Below are 14,288 nucleotides of genomic sequence, written 5' to 3'. Positions count from 1 at the left end.
TTTTGCATATTTGAAATACTTATGTCTCCATTAATTAAACAAATTTTAACATTAGACAAAAATAACCCACATAAATACAAAATTGTTAATGAACATGAGACATTTTTTTTTATTAGTAGTATCCAAACCTACTTGACCCTGTGTCAAAAAAGATTCGTGATAACTGGGAATGAGTCTTTCACATTGCTGCAGAGGAATTTTGGTCCACATTGGTACATTTTAGGAAATTAACACCATGTTTAATGCCGTGCCAAAAAAATCTCAAATCAGTTTTAATTCTGGTCTTTAACTAGACCACTCCAAAACCTTCATTTTGGGTTTTTGTTTTTTTTAAGCCACTCAGAGATAGATGTGGAGGTATGTATTGGATCATTGTCCTGCTGCATAACCCGAGGGTGCTGGAGCTTCAGGGCAGAAACTGATGGCATTATCCTGGAAGATTTTCTGGTACAGAGCAGAATTCATTGTTCCACCAATTATAGCAAGTTGTCCAAGTCGTGGAAACTGTCCCAAAATTTCAACTTTTGTCTCGTCAGTCCACAGAATATTTTTCCAAAAGTCTTGGGGATCATCAAGATGGGTTTTTTTGGCAAATATAAGAGGAGACTGTGTTTTTTTTGTCAGCATTAGTTTTCACCTTGGCACTCTCACATGATACCATTATTATTCAGCTTTTTTGTTGTTGTTGAATCATGAACACTTACCTAACTGAGACAAGTGAGGCCTTCAATTCTTTAGATGTTTTTCTGGATTCTTTTCTGACCTCCTGGATGAGGCGTACATGCACTCTTGGTGTAATTTTGGTAGGCCAGCCACTCGTGGGAAGGTTAAACGCTGTGCCAAGATTTCTCTATTATTTGGATAATGGCTCTCATTATAGTTAGGAGTTCCATAGTCTTTGAAATGTCTTTGTAAACCTTTCCAGACTGATAGATGTCAATAAATTTGTTTCTCAGTGGTTTAATTTGATCATGGCATGATGTGTTGCTTTTTTGCAACATTTAGGCTACTTTACTTTTTCAACAGGTTCTGTTTAAGGGATTTCTTGATTCAACAGATCTGACAGCAATCAGCTGTGGTTGCGGCTACTGACATTGTGCTCTGCTTTCCAAAAATATGGTTAATCCTAGTTACTTCATGATTTAACAAGGAGGCAATTACTTTTTCAGGTTTGGATAGGATTTTCTAAACAAATTAAATGATCACTTTAAAACTGGATTTGGAGTTTGCTCGGGTTATCTTTTTCTAGTACTAAAAATTTGTTTGAGCATTTGAAACATCCACTATTCAAAACTTAAACAGGATATGCAATGTGACAACATTATGCTTGCTTACCTGTGAGTGTGACCAGGCAGAACAGAATCCCTAACAAGGTTTGTAGGCTCACCCCCATGGAGAGAGCAAGGGCTTCCACCCCTCCTGTGGGACAATGACCTGCAGGCTGACAGCTGCACACACTAATGGTCAGAGTGCTAGTACCGGAGAGGGCTGGAGAGCCACTGTCTGCCACCACCACAGGCAAAAGGTACTGGGTTCGATCCTTACGGGTGAAAGTACTCCGGCGTGCCACGATTCCAGCTGTGTTGTCTAAAAGGTATGCCAACTGTTAGAGATGCCCTTTTCAGCATTCTTTAAAAAAACATGAGCAATCCCAATGTGAATGCTGATGTGTCTAGACAATACAAGGAGAAAAACCTGTGAAGTGACAAACTTAATGCAATTTAAAATAAAAACCAGGCTCTCTAAAAAGCCCTGCGCCTTGTCAAATCAATTTCTGGTCAATGTATAAAAGTAAATTTGGAAAATGAATTTAATTTCTGAGTGTGCCTGTAAGACTTCATGAAGGCACTGAACAAAAAACTTCTTTGGAGTCAAATAAGCCTTGTGGCATATGGAAATGTGTTTTATTAAACTTGTTTCTTGATTCATTATTCATTTCCTGGTTGCTGACTGGACTGCTGTGCTTGAGTGGCTAACCACCCATACGCTGCACCTGCATATATTTCATTCTAACTTACTCAACACATTCAAACATGCTCTGTACTTTAACAATGATGTCTCTTCAATTTGCTGCCCATTTTCATTATAAACCCTAAAAAAGGGTTGAGTGCACTCTAAGCCAAACACCTCAATTTGCTCACTCAAAAGGCAGTCAGCCACACAAAAAGTAGAACCTACAGAAGGATTTTCCTCCCAGAATATTCCAGGATGCATTTATTTATTTTTTCTTTAATCAAAAAAATATCGCTGTTATTTTGTCCTTAGCCTAAAATCATTGCAGGTTATGACTTAGCTGTTGTTCATTGCTTTTCTGGCAGGAACCATATGGGATACCGTGGCTTCTTCTGGTTTCGAGTTCATTTTTGCTCCACAGCCTAAAGCATCTGATGGAAAATGTCAGTGATTTGCAGGATGACATTTTTTGGAGCAAGAAGTATAATTATACAGATTTAGTTTATGCTGAGGGTCTCACTGCAATAGCCCTGAGTCAGTCAGCAGCTGGTTCGTTGCACTTGGAGGGAAAACAAGTCACACTGTGACCGATTACATTGTTAGACTGAAATTACATTAATCTCTGTATTATTATTTTTCTAGTTTCTAGACTTTATTTTAATCATTCACTGCACATGTTTTGGGGTGAATTTGGGGAAAATATGCCTGTTTTCTGAAAAAGAGCTAAGTGGGACTATAAGCAACACTCTCACTCACATATATGTCTATACAGAAAATATAAAGCTTTAGCCTCCACAGGTTAGTGAAGCTTAGCAAAATGTGAGAAACAGGTGCAGCAGTGACTCTGATTCTTTCTCAAGCTTCTAAAACTCACAATTAGTCGTCGTGTCTTTCCAAAATGAATAATGGCATTACCTCATAGTAACATTCTGGCATGGATTGAATGAATTCAATAATACAGAGTAATAACTGCGCTTTAGAAGCTAACTGGCCAACTTTGTGAGTATGAAACAACACAGACGCTCTAAATGATTCCCTTGTTGTGAGTCGTTATGCTACTCTAAGAGCCTGTTTGATGTAACTCAATAGTTACTGAATGAGCATGGTATCTAGTAATTCTAAAGCAGACACATTTGTATGTATTTGTATATTATTGATTTGACTATAACCTTGATTATCTCTGATTGTGAAGTTTGGATTAATGCGCTTCTCGGGGACCATAGAAAAGTAGAAATGATGTCCTTCGACAGGGTCGTCTGGATCAACAGCGCTGAGCAGCTGAATGAGCTGAGAGAAAAAAAACAGAAAATACAGAAAAAACAAAGCTGCAAGAAGTGATGAAAGTAAGTAAGAAGGAATTGTATCCATCTGTTCATATAAACATACAGATGTAGAGTGCTTAACAAATTTATCAGACCACCTGTCATGGAAAAAAAAAAAACATGGGCATTTTATAAATCTGTCAAAAAAATGTCATTGTTATTAATACGTGAAAAAAAAAGTTACCAAAAAAAACCTGACTTCATATATTTATACCCAAACTTGAGCTACTGCACTGAAATTAATGAAGCATAACATTCAACCATTGCAACAATTTTCTGCTCAGGAATGCAATTAAATAACTGTAATTTGGCAACTTTATCAAAAATATTGTGGTTTGCTATTTTTATCTGCTTTATTTTGGAAAACAGTAAATGTGAAAATACGTGCATAACAAAAATAATGAATTTTTAAATATTTATTAAATAATTAGCATTAAAATTATCAATTTGATTAAAGAGCTTGCCCGTACTGGTGGAAACAAAAAAAATATATTTTTGGTAATTGCCAGTCCTGGTAATTTTCGGCAGCTGTGGCATAAATGAACCTCATTAGATAATCTGTATCATCGTGCCATTTTAGGAAAGCCTGTTTTATTGTTGCTGAATGAAAACATCCTCTTTATACAGTGGCCCTGAGAGGCCAAACGGACTGCAACTTAAGAAAACACCAGCAATAAGAAAAACGCTGCAAAAGCACACAAAACACAACAGAATTAGGAAACACGACAACAGAAATAGGAAAAAATAGATTTCCAAAAGCACAAGGCAAGTGTTTCTGGGGAGACAATAACCCGACGGACCAGTTGCAGGAACCAAAATATGCTAAGAATTGCGCTGGGAGACACTTAAAAGAAGTGGAGGATCTATCGGTTTTGTGAGGAAAGAAAAGATGAGAGGTAAGTGTGTTAGCCTAACTATTAGCCTAAAAATCCATCATCAGTATTATATGAATCATGATAAAACTGGTGTTTTCTTAAGTTGCAGTCTATTTGGCCTCTGAGGGCCACCGTATCTTTATTCTGATTTGGAATGTATAGCTTCAGAACTACATTACAGCATTATAGGAAAAAGATGTATAAGGAATGCAATTAGTATAACAATTCTTTACCCAAGTTGAATTAATTCTAGTTCTCAACTTACATGGTGTGGTGACCTAATAAATTTGTTGAGCACACACACACACACACACACACACATATATATATATCACAGTATTATGCAAAAGTTGAGAATCACAGTTCTGTTCTTTGTATTTTGCTTCCAAGGAGCCAGACTTATTTGTCAATTATGGAAGTTGGCTTTAGCAATAGTTCACAAGGCCTTCTTTCAGTAATTGTCTTTGGACACTGGCTGCTTTTTCACTCATTTACAATTCAATTTTAATTTATACAGCGCCAAATCACAACAACAGTTGCATCAAGGTGCTTTATATTTTAAGGTAGACCCTAATTTCAATCCAGTTTTAACAGTCTTAACATTTACCTATGAATCATTCAAACATCAAAAAACCACAATATTGAAGGGATGAACCAATGTAGCTCTCATTTCTTTAATGAATCTAGGAAAAATGCCAAAGATAACACAGGTTGACATACATAGTATGTTTTGCACCAAAAATGTTGAGTTATCTGGATAATCAGAGGGCATAAAAGTGGCAAGTCAAGAAAAACTATCTACAGAAAACCTTTCCCAATACTACTTAAAAAAAAATAACAAGAAAGCTTGCCTCAGAAAGTTCAGTCTGTGTTGTGTCAATACAGCTATTTCCCATTTTCAAGTCTGGCTCTTTGGAACCAAAATGTAAAGAAGATCAATAGATAGATAGAAATACTATAGGACACAATATGACAACTTTTACAGTTCACATTCATGTATATTCAGCTTTCCACTCTGCAGTGTAGTAAATCGTGAACATCAGTGCATCATAATATACATACTTCTCCTGCCTGCGTCCCCTCACAGATATATGGCTGGTAATCTCTTGCAAGCCTTGGCACATTGTCGTTTATGTCCAGTACTTTGATGAACACCACCACAGAGGAGGATAAATGGTTCTGCGCTGCAGTAGTGAAGATAGACATTTGCTGGAGTCCACTGGGTCCATGTATCATAAATGCTTTGTAAAAGCTCTGTCAAAATAACACTTAAGACTGAGAAATGTTTCTGTCTTCTAGCTTTAGGAATGCGGGGGAAAAAACGGGCACCAGCATCACACTGCTTTCACCAAAACAAAATAAACGATTCAACAGTAAACAGTTATACCTATTATGGAAATTTAAGGCTTCAGTCTACACTAGCTGTTCCCAACATTTTTTTCTGAGGTGCACCCACTGGTCTGTGAGATGGAAACTGAATGACTAGTAGGTAGAAACGAAAATATATCAAATTTGACTTTTTCCTGCAAGCTTTTTTTTTTCTTACAACTTATAATATCTCTACTCTTCAAAAGTTGTAGACTTTTGAGAGTGGAGATGTAATTGTTTTTCTTTCTTTTTTTCTTTTCTGCAAAAGAATGACAAAAATATGACATTATCTTTTACCACAAAGACAGCATGAAGATAGAATTTTAACACAAGACCAGCTGGATAAAATCAGTTACAAACAGGTTGCGGCGCCTAAAAATAATTTTGATTGCTTTGGTTGCTAGCATATTGCCGTTGTTGTGCATAATTTGCATGTAATTTACTTTGCTGTAGTGAAGCTTGAAAAAGTGTGGAGCAAAATGAAAATGCAGAACATTTACTTTTAAAGTTAATGTTGTGGCATCACCACTGCAATCAACACATTTCAAAATGTACTTTTTCAGGCTAACAGTCTTCACTTCCAATTTGCATCACTCATTTCTTGGTTTCACGACCACTTGGTGAGTAGTTTAACTACAGGTCACCGTGGCAATCCGCTATCTACCAAAGCCCTCAAAAGGAGGTTTTCAGTACATCACTGTATACCTCTTTGCGACCAGTTTCATGACAGCAACCTGTTGTCAACCAGTTGCAGAATACATACTTTTCTTCAGGCAGTAGTGGTCAGCAGATGGTGACGGACTCGTCTCTAGGCCTGTATGAATAGGACTTTACCAAATGATTTTACAGCGACCTCCAGCAACCACTCACAACTGGTCAGGGAATACACATTTGTTCTTATCCAACTGGTTTGCTGCCAGATGACAGTCTCTAGGCCTGTGTGACTGAGGCTAAATGACACACTCCATGAAGAAGTGGAATAACACACTCCATGAATATATCTCTCAGTCCTGACACTCTGGTGTCTAAGGAGTGACGGAGAGTCGATGAGTGAGTGGGTGAAGGAGAAACTAAGATACTGTTGGGTTGTGATTTAACAAGAAACCTCTGTCCATCACATGACCTGCTGGCGATTAGTACATGGTAGCAGAAAATGAATGACTGAGTAAATGAATAAGGACACATTTTTAAAGTCAATGGAATTAAAAGTCAAGCTATTTATTTGTTGCTTTTAATTCCATATTTTAAACAACAACCCACTGTCCAGTGCTTGAAAACCCTGTTTGTGAATCTCTGCTATAGTAGATTTCTCATCAGCAAATTGCTGGAACATATTTTGCACACGTTTGGGAATAATTGTGCCATAAGTCAACCATTAACATTACCATACGCTCTTATAAAAAACATGAAACTCTCCTTACTTGTTTCCTTAGCTTCAACTGTCACATTGTGCCAGGCTGCAGTCTCTCGGTCCAAAGACTTAGCGACAGTTATCGTTCCATTGTTTGGGTCTATTTTAAAAGCTTTTGTGGTATCGCTCCTTTTGTCAACAGAGTATCTGGAAGAAAAATCATGGAGACATACCATTTAGAAGGAAAGGTTGTTTTCTGGGCAAACAAAACATTGTGATACCACAGGGAGATTAATTAGGCAAACTGCTCAATTTTTTAATCTGTTGACAGATATCCAACAAAGCAAGTACACACACGAGCTAGTCTGACACAGCGACAACAACACTGTGAAAACAAAGCACCTCATGCAGATGGCATTGTATTTTCACAGTTATTTAAAATGAATATTATTTTTAATCTGACCAAAGACATTTTCTGTTTTGACATAAGTGTATAAATAGAAGGTAAAAGCAGGTAGACATGGAAATTTGTAACCATGGAAAAAGAGACAAGCTTTTATGGCAATTAAATAATAGCTGCCTTGCATGATATTATGTTTTGTGGCATGTTTGCTGGTAATGGGTGACAAGTGGGTCTACAATTTTTTGTCAAAATAATCGTCAGGCATAATGGATGTAACTATCACAAGCAAACCAGGCCATTTTTATTGTATACCACTTTCTCATCATCATTGGACTCTTAATAAAAAGTGATTAGAACAACCTGGTAAATTAGGATATCAGAGTAATGCAATCTTTCTGTGAGCTACTTTGCTGATAACAGCATGGGAAATTTGACCACAGCAACTTTAATCATATTTACTAGAACTGCGGAAACCACTAAAATGTCAGCCTGAATTTATTAATCAATGAGACACTGTCACCAAAGGGACAGTAATAGACGCTAGGCTGAAGATGATATGCAGCACCTGCCATTCTTAAGCTCTGCTGAGATGGACTACAGGCACCAGTAGTGCGGCTGTCTCCTCTGCAACGTGCCCCACTTGCAAATGACTGCAAATCTCAATTCCATATGCCACCTCGTATGGTGCTTTATTACATTCCCACGTCCTAGCAACGTTGCTTTGTGATAATACCACGGCAATAGATAGAAAAGCCTGTGAGGTTAAAAAAAAAACTGTCATGATTTATTCAGCAGGGCTCATTTCCTACTAAAGTAATATGAGATAAATATGACCATGTACAGGGTATCCAGAGATCAAGGGTAAAAATGGATGCACCGAACCGGTAACACTATTTGAAATGAAATGATTTTTCACCCTGTGGAGGAAGCTGTCTAAAGATGTTCAGCCCATGCCAGCTTGGGTATCTACCTTATCATTATCGTACTGGTAGTCAGATGGCATATGCCATTCTTCCTGGTTTAGACAGTTCACATTACCTGATGGGATTGTTGACAGTGTCAGTGTCTCTAGCACTAACGCTGCCAACCACAGTTCCCACAGCTGCATTTTCAGGAAGTTTCCACTCGTAGACTGGCGAGAGGAAAACAGGTGGCTCATCCTCATCTTTCACAATGACTTTCACTGTCGTCCTATCAGTGAAGTCGTCCAAACTCAGAAAACGAGTGTCCACGTGGTCATTGACCGCCTCAGCGGTCATGTCAAAACGTCTCTTAACTTCAAAGTCCAAAGGCTGCGAAGGAAAGAAATACTCAACTTTTTATAGCTTGTATTAGAACAGAGGTTGTTACAAGAAGAATAAAAAAACATAATTTATCACAATTAAATCAAACAGATACAACTTTTGAAAAACAAAGAAAGTTGTATGTAAAACAGATAATTTTTTCTGAGGAGAGCAGGACATGACTGCGACTGGATGTTGAACTTGTTTAGTTAGTGTCAATATGCTACCAGCTGTGAGTATGCACTTAAATAATGCTGCAGTTTTGATTAACATGCTGCTAGTAATAAGAAAACAGCATGCAAACCATTACCACATTCCCAGAATGATTCAGAAACAGAGTCAATATTGTTTGTTATTTTATTTCATGATCACGGCATCTAAATTGAAATCTCCTGTTCTATAATTGAGAGAGGTATTGCATATAAGTGTGAAAAAGTAAAGTGAATAAGATGAAATCATAAGTTCACCAACACCCAGACAGCAGTCTTCATTCTATATAAGTGTAGTAACGGTATTCAGGAACTGATTTTTGTTATTAATTTGAACTAATTCGGTCAATAACTTTTCAATGTTCTCTGAATTAACCAATAGATTAATTGGCCTTGTGGTTGTGGTTTTGCAAAAAGATGTGATTATTTCACTGAAAAATAAATAAATAAATAAACACACACACAGACAATATCACACAGGTTTGGACCACCCTTTGGCTTGGTTCTGTTGAAGCAGTTGCTGATCATTTGCACAGCATGCTTTGGCTGTCAATCACAGTCTGTCAATAGACACATGGGGTCTGACAGTTTGCAAAGGAGTGAAACATGACATTTAGCTTAACTATGAGCACTGACTGAAAACAGATTATAAGAAAAGTTAGGCTCGTGTATGTTTAGTGCAAATGCTTGGTTATACTGACACATGCCATTCATATATATGTACGTGTGTGTTGTTTGCTGTCCCTTCACATTTTCCTGCAACTGACTATAGTGATCCTTTTTGTTTTCGTGAGATATGAATACTTTAATGCAATTTCTGGTTCTTAATATTAATATGTAACACCAATCAATTTTGATTGTTATTAGAGCCACCTTAAGAAACAAAAATAGTCAAAAGACGTTTTTTATTATTCATATTGAGAATGAAGTTGAAATTTTGAGGATAAAGTTGAAACACTCTTTTGAGAATAAAGCGGAAATGTCGAGAATAAGGTCAACTCCCTTCATCCATCTCAATATGCATTCTTGTGTGTACTTGGGTTCTTCTGGACTTGAGAAATGTCATCAGCTGCAGCCCGATTGTCTGATACAGCATCATCCCTTCTGTACTGCACAAAGGTGTAACCATCAAAATCCTTGCATCTCTCCATTTTTACCTATTTCACATTGCACAAATGAAGCCAAGTCTTCCAGGCTTGTTTACTCATCTACTAAGTCATCTACACAAGGCCTTTTGTAGAAGGTCCGGCAGCTGTACACTAATGACATTAGTGCCATTAGCTTAAATTTAAAACTTTATTCTCAATATTTCAATGTTTTATGTTATTGTGTTTTGACACAAAGTACTTTCAAGTACTGCTGTACCCAAATGCCCAACCCAGAGAAGGACTTGTGGCTAGACAAACACACAGACACACACACAAATCTTGGGTTAGTTGTTTGGTTTAGCCTCTCCAAAACAACAGACATTTCTTCTTTTTTTGTAGAAAGCATATCTGAATAGAAACTCAAGGTTTCCTGTGCCATGCAAAGATCATTGAGTATAGCTGGTAGTTTTGAGATTGTTGTTCAACAAATGCAATCTACCCTTTACTCTCCACTTGAACTGTTTAACTGTATGTAACCAAAGCTTGCTTAAAAGTGACTGGTAAATTTAGATTATTTGCAGACTTCAAACAGAAACCAGAATGTTTCAAGTACCAACCTGCTCTACCGATTTTACATTTTCATACGCAGCTATAGATTTATAGAATGCACACACACACACACACGCACAGATATTCACAGAGAATCTAAATATTCGAGGTAGATATTGTAAAGGGATTCACCTTGGCCAGTAGAATCACTCCCTCTTGTGTTACTGGGTCTGTTTTAATGATAAAAGTGCTTTCTTCCAGTTCACCCTCCAGACTGTAGGTCATTTTGGCATTGATGCCAGTGTCTCCATCCTCTGCCATGATTCTGCCTACTGTGGTGCCGATGGCTGCGTTTTCGGGGACAGCAAAGGTGTAAAGGTCTGAAGAAACAAGAATATTCTCTATGAATCATTTTGATGCCATTGGGCTCAGAAGATGAACCTTGGAACAGGATATTAAAAGGAATACAAAATTTAGTTGATACCAAACTGGTACTTGTGCTGTCTGCAATGACACTTTGAAAAGTTGCTAAATTTGGAGCAAAAAACAACAAATGAAAAAGTTTCTCCACCCGAACACAGTATACAGAACTTGACAGTAACTTGTTAATAGCTAGTCAAGAGAGGCTGCTTGTCTATAAAGTGATAAGAAGGAAGAACATTGTGGTGGAGGGTCAATTTGTGTGAGTCAAAGATAAGTTGTGGCAACACATAATCCCAGCCTAACTGTAATAAGAAGATGAGAAAATGTGATTGTGTCTTTGAGCAACTCTATTTGGATGGCTGCCACAACTGGGTGGAACTCGACACTCGACAGGAAACCAGCTGCTTGTGAAGAAAAAAAAAACTGTGCCGATAATAATTTGCAATTATGTGACAAAACATAGGACGTGGTTCAAAGCAAAGTGTGGCCATACAATATTTAAAAGGCCTTTTGACTGAACATAAAATCCATGGGACACATTTAATGAATGTGAATGTGACATTAATAGTTAAAGGTATCATTCTTGCTGTCTCAGTCCTACAGAATTGATTTCTTCCCACGGCATTCATTTAGTGGGGTTTATCACTGGGAAGGCTAGGTTTGCTTCCAAAGGTCATGACAAATGTCCTCTCGTGTGTGAATGATTAAATTCATCCAGTGTATGGAACATGTACACAAGCGCAAAATGAGCAAAACATCCCAATCGCCTTTGCTGTCTCCTTCACTCTCTCTCATTCGTCTCTCAAGCCTGCCATCTTTTAATTTTGGCTGCTGGCTGAATAACAGACAGCTGAATGCAGCACAAACCACCCACCCGAGCCGGAGAAGTGTGATCAAATAAATAGCTCATAGGTATAATATTAAACATGTCCTCACAGACTGCAGTGCTTTGTACTCTTTCATTGATTCCCTCACTGTGTATGGCCCAATGTTTGCATCACTGTGAGTCATATCTGTGACTCACGCTGCTGGAATGTGGGTCCATTGTCATTGACATCAGTCAAGCTGACCGTAACCGTAGTGGAAGAGGAATAACCGCCGCTGAGACCCAGCATATCCTTCACCTGCACCACCACCTGGTACTGCTCTCTGGCTTCACGGTCCATATTTTGCCAAGATGTTACAATAATCCCTGCAGGTAGATAAGACAGGGAGAGAGGAGGAGGGGGCCAAGAGGAGTCATTGGTTCATTAAGACAGCATTAAATATATCTGTGGGTGATTTTTTGCTTTTTTTTTGTTTTTTTCCAATCAACTGTAAGTAAACAAACTTTGCCTGAAGTTGCACTTGAGCGCGCTGTGCAAAATGTGCAGTAAAACTGCATCACAATAAATGTCCAGTCTTCAAATTTAATCAGCGCAAAAAGGAATATTAAGAGGGCTTTCAGATGACTTAATGCTTCCTCTGTCTGGGCAAACTGGAAGATGAGGGCAACAGTAAACAGTAAACAATTTAAATCAAACAAATTAGATTGACCCGACAAATTTATAGGCCATTTGTGGATTTGAATTTATCTCAATATCATGTTCACTGAATCTTGTGTTGAAATGACGTAAACATTTTCATATTCTCCATTTTTACTATGAAAAGATCAAACATGCTCTGTGGTGGCTGGGGTGGTCTCCAGTGCCTCAGTGACCCTGAAGTTGGATGGAGTTAAAAAAAATAAATAAATAAATAAAAATATATATATATTCAATTGAAACTAACAATTTGCTTTCTAAAAAGTCATATTTGGACTTTTGGATAGTGCAGTAATATTTTGCATTAAAATATTTTATTCCATGCCGGTGATGTCCTCCCCCAACTTATTACAGTTAAGGTCAATAACATGTGTGGGAAGTGCTGTAACTGACCTCGGATTTACACAAGAAAATAGCGAGGATGCATGTGGGCATTAGTAAAATCCATTGTCTGTCACAGGATGAACTTGTCTAGCTGGCCTCAAAAGTAGCTAAATCTGTCAATAGCTCTTTTAGGCTCCAGTCATCCTAGGGAAAAAGTGGTTGCATATGATGAAAATTAGTGCGACTGTGAATGCGACGTATGATCTTCTTGCCTTTTAAATGGTTGCTTCGAAGACAGAGACCAGCTCTAAGACCACTTAGAGTTAGCTGCCATCTTCAAACTGGTGTTAGCAAGTCAAGATGGTGATAAAACATGCCGAAATGGCACTGAGACAGAATCCGTCTGCTATCAGTTTTTGACTGAATTGCATCAAGTTGGCACTTACATGCAGTCTGTTTGCGACAATACCCCGATTAACTGTGATAAATCTCAAATCTGTTGCTATCTATATCAGACGGGAAGTGCTGTACCAAAGTCAGGGGAGGACGTGCCACAAGGAGACTGCATAGAATCCACACATCTACACATCAGGCACATTCTCTCAGATCTAAAAGGGTCAGATTTTTAATTTATACATTTCTAAACAAATGGAGGCAGCTAGTTGATTTTAATAATTACCCACATTCTCCCAAGAACAGCGCAAATTTGTGGTTCAAAGCTAAGGGAGAAGGTAATAGCTGCTTTTTCTAAGACAAAGAACTAAGTAAAAAGCAAGAGGACCACTTTGACCCATCTCTCCTTGCTAATTAGTCGCTGAGTCCAATAACTATTTTGACAACTATCACATATATAAAACACGCTTGTCAGAGTTAAATTTAGCTTAGTTTACAGTAAATAGGCTGTAAACTATTTACAGCCTATTTACTACAGTTTGAGTTACTACAAACTAAAGTAACTCACGCTTGTGTGTTTTATTATTTGATGGAGCAGAGTATTTGATGGAGTTCTGCTCATCGGGGGAGACTGATTGCAACCTGCTGGCAGTCTATCAGTGTTTATAAATTGGATGGTGATTTATTGCAAACCATCGAAAATCTATTTGAGAGTATTTCGAGTTGTTCTTGATCTGAGTTGGACTAAGAGAGCTCGCCTCCCACCAGGCGCCTGTTGCAACCATTGCCTTGTGAACGAAAGTGGTTACTGCAACTACTAGCAATTGGTCCCAGACGGCAAAACAAATGCAGCACAATTACTGCCAATCATCAGTTTCCTGGTTGCACAGTTTGCTGTCCAATTTTACTCGACTGTGACTGAAGCCTTAGAGATACATTTACCAAGTAAGTTTATGTAATCTTATAATTAAAAAGAAATGTTAAACTTGCCAAAAGTGAAGATCGGACATTTTCCTGATTAAACACAATGGCTAGTTTAAACTAAAACACTTCATATCTGTCAGCATCATGTACCGGTCTTTGGCTCCACAGAGAAGTAAGGTTCCCCCTGCAGGATGGAGTAGATGAGCTTGGCGTTGTTTCCAAACATGGGATCATCAGCATCTGTGGCTGTCACCTGTGCCACTGTGGTCCCTGTGGGGGGGGGGGGGGGGAGCAGATCAC

The 14,288-nt window shown here is 38.1% G+C and overlaps 1 protein-coding gene across 2 annotated transcripts in view; it reads right to left on the bottom strand.

Moving 5' to 3' along the window:
* cdh19 (cadherin 19, type 2) overlaps positions 1-14,288 on the bottom strand; it is a 34,879-nt gene that overhangs the window by 7,935 nt on the left and 12,656 nt on the right. For both annotated transcript variants that reach the window (XM_040044154.1, XM_040044153.1), the window contains 8 exons: positions 14,139-14,258; positions 11,849-12,016; positions 10,594-10,781; positions 8,311-8,564; positions 6,940-7,076; positions 5,213-5,334; positions 3,123-3,240; positions 1,336-1,587 (listed from right to left, as the gene is read on the bottom strand). In XM_040044154.1, coding sequence (XP_039900088.1) covers positions 1,336-1,587; positions 3,123-3,240; positions 5,213-5,334; positions 6,940-7,076; positions 8,311-8,564; positions 10,594-10,781; positions 11,849-12,016; positions 14,139-14,258 — 1,359 coding nt within the window. The remainder of the gene's footprint in view (positions 1-1,335; positions 1,588-3,122; positions 3,241-5,212; positions 5,335-6,939; positions 7,077-8,310; positions 8,565-10,593; positions 10,782-11,848; positions 12,017-14,138; positions 14,259-14,288) is intronic.

Source organism: Simochromis diagramma, unplaced genomic scaffold, assembly GCF_900408965.1.
Source record: "Simochromis diagramma unplaced genomic scaffold, fSimDia1.1 OVJJ01000602.1, whole genome shotgun sequence".
Classification (NCBI taxonomy): domain Eukaryota; kingdom Metazoa; phylum Chordata; class Actinopteri; order Cichliformes; family Cichlidae; genus Simochromis; species Simochromis diagramma.
Note: the sequence above shows the minus strand (reverse complement) of the source record. Positions and strands in the feature narration are given on the sequence as shown.